This window comes from Cyprinus carpio, chromosome A20 (assembly GCF_018340385.1).
Source record: "Cyprinus carpio isolate SPL01 chromosome A20, ASM1834038v1, whole genome shotgun sequence".
Classification (NCBI taxonomy): domain Eukaryota; kingdom Metazoa; phylum Chordata; class Actinopteri; order Cypriniformes; family Cyprinidae; genus Cyprinus; species Cyprinus carpio.
The window spans coordinates 18256145-18262983 of NC_056591.1; the positions used below are offsets into that span (position 1 = coordinate 18256145).

At 37.1% G+C, this 6839-nt stretch overlaps 1 protein-coding gene across 1 annotated transcript; it reads right to left on the reverse strand.

Annotated features, from left to right (window-relative positions):
* Positions 1 to 2757: 2757 nt before the first annotated feature.
* On the reverse strand, positions 2758 to 6547 carry LOC122148994 (prostaglandin G/H synthase 2-like). The gene is made up of 10 exons (XM_042777937.1): positions 6390 to 6547; positions 6146 to 6262; positions 5909 to 6052; positions 5595 to 5738; positions 5045 to 5226; positions 4859 to 4942; positions 4426 to 4672; positions 3988 to 4274; positions 3703 to 3850; positions 2758 to 3554 (listed from the first exon to the last, which is right to left on the reverse strand). The coding sequence occupies exons 1-10, from the start codon at positions 6445 to 6447 to the stop codon at positions 3145 to 3147; spliced, it is 1821 nt and encodes a 606-aa protein (XP_042633871.1). The 5' UTR covers positions 6448 to 6547; the 3' UTR covers positions 2758 to 3144.
* Between the last annotated feature and the right edge of the window lie 292 nt (positions 6548 to 6839).

Here is a 6839-nt window from a genome sequence, read left to right on the forward strand (position 1 = left end):
TCGCCTGGCCGGACAAAACAAGCCTGCGTACACTATCAGTCACTGAGGAGACAGTCTGTGCTGAGGCAATGGAAACATGCGCTCCGCAATCTCTCCTTCTGGCCCACGGTGCCAATTTCATGCCAATTTATCACAGAGAAAGGGAGACTGTCCACCCACAGAAGTGAGCTAGCTGGAGCTCATACAGTAAAGCTTTGGAAAATCAGAGCCCCTGCAGGTTCGTTGCTGACCAGAAGCACAAATGCAAAGTCCTAATCACTTGCACAATTACAGGGCCTAATCAGACGCTTCTCATCAAAAGATTTGCTCATGGCCCTGATCTTTGTGATGCATCTCTTTATTTTTACATGGTCAGTGGTTCAGTTTTATGAGAACTGACATCTACAGCTGTAAAACATCGTGTAAAGGGCTGGAGTGGGGTACATAGCCTACATGGAACTCTGTAATGATTATCACCTAAAATGTTCTACTGTTTATGTCCATCATAAAAAGATAATAAATTAAGCTATCTTGACCCCCTATAGTGTTGTTAAAAATCTGCAGAAATTAACATATTAGTCAGGTCTCTCTCAGGGCTCTGAACCGGTTCAAGGAACGAAAACGAAAACCGGAAAGAACCAGAAATAGAAACGAAATCAAATTTTATAGTTCCAAACAGAATCGAAAATTTGAAATGACTATTAACCGGTTAATAACGTTATTTTATCGTTCCATTTAATATTTGAAATTTGCTGTCAATCAATCATGAATTCCAGTAGTATGGTCTATGCAAATGTGACGCTGACGCCAACGAGTGAAATGTCTGCTCAGCTGTGAACTCATCATAAGTAAATCGCAATGGCAATGCACTGGCCTTAGAGTTCATCTGAGGATAGTGTAAGATGAATTCAACAGATCACACGCACCTGCAGCACTTCTGTGAATGGAGAAAACAGAAAAACTATAGGCTTACTTAAAAAGTAGTATAGGCATATACACTAAATATATTTTACTTAAATCATATTGACAGGTTAACGAAAGGAAAGAAAAAATGTGCTAAATTACGGTTCATTTTGACACGTTCCAAAGTTTTCGGAAAGGAAAACGAAACAACAGAGAGTAGTTTTCTTTATTTTGCAAAAGCTTTACAGTTTTAATTATTTTGCAAAAGCTTGAGAGCTTTGAATAATGTACCAACCAGCGTTGGTATGACCATCGCGCCGACGCCTTACGCGCACACAACATAATTTTGCTATATTGAAGCCTGTTCATTATCAAACTAAAATACAATTAAAGAAACAAATAAAAAGTTAAACTGCTCCGTTGTATAAAATGTGTTGCGTTCAGCGTGACCGCTCCTCACTGTGCTGATAGGCTACAGCCGATGTGAAGGATGATGTTTTATGTCGATTAAAGTACAAACACTATATAATAAATAATATACTGTAGCATCCAGATACGTCGGGAATATGGAAACATTTGGATTCGTGCCGAATGAGTAGGTAGGCATCAGCTAATTTGCTTTTGGATTGAGGTTTTTATAGCCTAAACTTTAGAGGATTTGTTTTGGAGAGAAGCTAATAGGCTAACTGTTTTATAATGTTTGTAAACATTTTGCTTTAGCCTACAGGCAAATGCGACGTGAGTGGCGACTTACGTTTTTTTTTTTTTTTTTTTTCACTCTCAAAACGCAATCTTAGCTATACAAGTGTTATTTTATTTTATTTTTTTAACAATACAGCAAACATTTTTAAATATCTTAAAAATAATTTTATGTCTTTAAAGTGTTGATAGATTTTAGTTTTTTGTTCAATAGCCTACATTTGGCCAAAATCTAGAAAAGATGATGCTGTAGGCTATTGGCTGTGACTAACCCTAAACCCTTTTCTTTTTGAGTAAAGAAAACCTGTACTTTATTATTGTTGTTGTTATTATTATTATTATTATTATTATTAGGCAAATTACATGCAAAAAAATTTGTTTTAAAAAAATAACGTTATTCTTCCACCCGAACCGGTTTCGGAACGGTAAAAATATCAGAGGAACGCAGGAACAGAAACGTTAAAATATCGATTCTGCTCGGAGTGAACCGATTGAATATTTTTTTTCGTTGTGCATGTGTGTGTGTTCTGGTCTATAGGGTCTCTCATTTTTAGTGATATTTGCGCAACTGAAATCAATGATTGAAATATCCATTAAAAATGGCAAATAAACAACATGCATCTGACCTGTTGCGACCTGAGCCTTAATTTTTAATACTGACTTGCAAACTCAATTCAGTTTGAATTCTAACTATGTTGTAATACATTTAAGATATTTGCATTTTTCACTTCTTGAACAAGTCAGCACCCCCTCTAAATTTTGTTTCTACATGTTGGTTCCGACACACTTGTGTGTGTGAAGACATCACTTAAAATCATAAATCATTCTTTGTAGACTAACAATAATATCATCTGTCATCATAAAGACATTATTTATTGCCTCGGAATTTGTTATCTGAATATCTTTAACTTTTATGTTTTATGTGCTTACAATTTATACCAAATTAAATAGGATAATGCATCTTATTGCAAAATTAAGTCTTTTGTAAAGAAAAAAAAAGAGGCATTAAGAATGCATACACAGAAAACAATGTAAAAGTATTAGACTCACTGTGATTTATTATTTCAAAAAGTCACATTTTAAGAATAAAAATGAGAAAATATCAATACTTTTTTTAGATTAAACATAAGTATTCACAAAGACAAAAAGAGTGAGATATTTTGTTAGAAAGAAAACTTAGTTTTCTGAGATCTTGAGATGTTTCATTATGGAGATTGAGAGAAACAAAGGAAGAAAAAAAGCAGATGGTAAACAAACAACAAGTTAAACAATTTTAACATTGTAAACAACTAGAAACGTGTTTCAAGTAAAATCATGACACAATATGACAGAATAAGCTATTCAGCATTAAACCAGTGCTAATATCTGAGGTCTAACATTTTTTTTTTTTTTTACAATACATACAATGTACATATTTAATAAATAGTTCAATATAAAGAAACAGATTTGTACAAAAACAATTCATCAAAAATATGAATTAAAAGAATTTTCTCAGTATTATAAATACAATAAATAAACTATAAATAAATAAATAAACAATTACTTTATTACAGAATACATCTATCAGAGTTCAGATGTTCGTTCTTTGATTAAAACTGTTGGGTTGACTTTTTGATTCGAGTGGGAAGTACTTGCATTAATGGTGGTTGGTACTGAATCTTCTACATTAGGCACGTTGAAAGATGCCATAGGGCAGGGCCCTTTGACATTATTGCAAACCAATTTCTGTAGAGAGGCAGTGTTGACAATCTCAAAGCCCACTTTGCCACCAAAGGTGCTTGGTTTCCAGTACTCAGGGGAACAGATTGGATTTCCCATAAGTCCTTTGAGGGAGTAGGGGGCACCCATTTCCACCATGGTCTCCCCAAATATTGCGTTGGTCCTGGGCTTCTCAACCAGCAACCCAGTATAAAGCTCCACAGCATCCACATGCCCGTACAACTCTTCAAGTTCAGCAGCCATCTCCTTTTCTCCTAAAACATAAAACAAGCTCAGTCAACTTAAATTGTTGTCTGGAATACCATCCATAATACCATCTATAAAAAACGTAATAAATTTTGTGGAAAATTTAATTGAAAATCCATGTTCAGACCTGATAAACGGAAATATATTAACCCTCACCTGTCATTTCTTCGAAGGATTTATATGGCTTCATGTTAAAGCGTTTCCTGTAGGCATTAATTGATTGGTAGCGCATTTCCCTGCTGTCTTCAATTGACTTCATGGCCACCTTTAACACAGCTGGTGCAACATTACGCCCTCCAGCCACCTGAAGTAAAAGACAAGATTTATAATCCACCAAACCCACACCACGGGTGGTACCTTGCAACAGTATCTACAACAGGCTAATCCAAAACAAGTTACGCTAAACTTATTTTTCTTGTCTTCGAACACATGAAAGCTTACCCTTCCAGCAATCTGTTTGGTGAAGGATTCAACCAAGCTGTTGACACCATAGTCTGTTAGTATAGATGTGTTGAAGAGAAACTGCTTATAACTGTAGACTTCATCCTGGACATGAAATTCATCAGGCATTAGGGGATGCCAGTGGTAAAGAGTGTTGAACTCAGAAGAGATCCTGTTCTGGTACTGGAAACGCTCATTGAAGAGAAGTTCGGGATCAAACTTGAGCTTAAAGTGGTATCCGCTGAGATGTTGCACATAATCTTCAATAACGATTTTGATCGTCTCGCCTATAGGGTCAGATTATACGAGGGTTAGAACCACAGGAGTTGTTGTAAGTGTATTTGGAGTACATCCATTAACAAATTCCGCAAAATATCCAATTTACATATTCAACTGTTTCTAAATATATCTAAATTTCCTTTTCTATGGGACACTCACCAATAAGGATGAGCCGTGCGGTCTGAAACAGCCTCTCGTCATCCCAGTCAGGATGCTCCTTCTTTAGTATATCACACACTCGGTTGTGTTCACGCAGCCAGATGGTAGCATACATCATGAGTCCTGGAACCAGTCCAAATGCCTCGTGACCCACAGCAAAGCGACGAGACTCAGGTACGTGAGGAGGGTAGTGCATGTCTACTTGAACCTCACTGACTGTCGGAGGATAAACCTCACCATCCAGAACCTGGTTAAGGCAATGAACATGAATTTAGTCCAATTTTCAGACAACCAAGCTTGCAATATGAAATAGGAAGATCAAGTGAAAAATAAGTAACAAGGCAGTAAAAATAGCAAAATTGCCTAAAAGGGAGGGAGTATGAGGTGAAACTGGAGGTTATTTGAGTTAAGTTTGGGTGGAGACATTCCTTACCTTATATCTCATCTTGCCATCCTTGAAGAGTCTCAGCTTGTGTTGGCGTTCGAGGTCCTGTCCATATATGTGTCCCAAGTCAACCTAAAAACATCAGGCAAAGTCAGTCAAATACTAAAGTGAATGTGAAAGGACCATTAATAAGTTTGGTGCCACTTCAAAATGTCCTATCTTTAAGATACACACCCCATGATTTAGGGCTTTTGTGAAAGCTGGACCTTTCTTCATGTCAGTTTTGAAGAACTGGTGTGTAAAATGTTGGGCAAAGAAAGCGAACATAAGACTGGTGCATTGAGGGTCTGGGATAAACTTCCTCCTGAGAAGCAGTTTCTCAGCCAGAAGCTTCACGTCTGGCAGCTCTTTCTTACCTGATAAAACGAAAGAACAATAAATGAGAAAAAGACATCCACCATATACAGTATTTACATCACCAATTCTGGGTGTTAAACATCAACCCAAATTTGTTACAATAAACCAGGAGTTCAAGCATTCTGTGCAATAAAAAAAAAAAAAATTCTAGCCTCTCTGACTTTAATTGATGGAGATGGAGATGAATCTCTTAGCATTAATGCTGTAATAACGTCTTATATTTCTTAAGCTTTTCTCATCCACACACCCAAAGCATGCAGGCAGGCAGGCAGGCAGGTTGAGTCCACAAGCTTCCTGTCTAACAGTGATGCTAGAATGTGAATGGTCAGAAATGTGAGAAAACAGGTCTGAGGACAAAGAGACTCACCTGCGACTCCCATCGGTGTTGGGCAATCATGTGGGACAGGAGGCAGTGTGCGAGTGTAGTAGGAGAGATTAGAGTAGGCTTCCCAGCTTTTGTAACCATAGTCAGCATTGAATAAAGGGGGGCTATCAATCAGATGAGCACGCGCTGGTTTAGAAGGAAAAGAAATAGTTTTCATTTTGAATTACATGTATAATTTACATTATTGCTGTAAAAAAAAATTATGGTTTCAATTTTAATTCAAAATTATTTCAAACTGTATGTTAGACTTAAAAACGATATTTCAGGAAAGAAAAGAAACTCTCATAACAACTTACATGTTAGCACATATCTCATTATGCCGTTTCTTAAAAAGGACAAGTTGCTAACAATATTCCACAAGCCTTTGAAGTGTGTGAGAATATAATGCACCGTGTTGGGGGAAGGCTTCAGAGAAACTTTCACCCATGTGAGAAACTCGGCTGTAAATACGACACCAAAGTAAAAGTTAGTTGGGTGTTGACAGAGAACAGGAAGCTAATACTTTTACAGAAGTCTATGCTGTTTTTACTTACGTGCTGTGCAGTTTTGACCGTAAAATCCAGTGCGTGTACAGTCACATTCATACGAGTCTGAGCCCAGTGCAGTGCAGACACCTCGATTCTGACATGGCTGAGAGCAACAGGGGTTGGCTGCATCACCAAAAACATTGATAATTTTAGACGGCTTGACTTACAGCATTTTCATAATACTGAACTAATTCATAAAGAATCATTATAGATGTGAATACTAAAATATATTAATGAAGAAATGACTTACCTCCTTGGCAAACCATGAAACCCAGGTGCAAAAGAATACAAAATACCAAACTATTCATCCCAGTGGCCGTGTAGTGGTAGATGAATTGGGTCGTTCCTCGGCAGTTCAGATCAGAGAATGAATTTCCTTCCGAGTGAGTGAGGTGCAGTTTTATGAGCAGCGGAGTGACGCAACAATGACTCTCGCTTGAAATGGAATCCAACATGACTCATCATTCGGACGTGTACAGCAGTGCAGGAGGATGAAGACAATGGTATAATCGTTTGTTGGTATGGCGTAACGTTACCTGATTATCGGATTATTGGATGCCATAAACTAATATCCCCGAAGGCTGTCGGAAGATACGATAATAGCCTCATAGTTTATGTATGTCTTGTCAGTTTATCAGATTTGTCACTTAACCTACCAATAGGAAGCAAAATTATTTTTTTCTAATAAATTGTAGTTATA

Excerpts from the sequence above, each read along its gene's own strand:
- LOC122148994 (XM_042777937.1), bottom strand. The coding sequence starts at position 6,447 with ATGAATAGTTTGGTATTTTGTATTCTTTTGCACCTGGGTTTCATGGTT. Across the intron at positions 6,263-6,389 it reads TTTCATGGTTTGCCAAGGAG|CCAACCCCTGTTGCTCTCAG; the intron begins GTAAGTCATTTC and ends TTGGTGATGCAG. Across the intron at positions 3,851-3,987 it reads CCAAACAGATTGCTGGAAGG|GTGGCTGGAGGGCGTAATGT; the intron begins GTAAGCTTTCAT and ends CTTTTACTTCAG.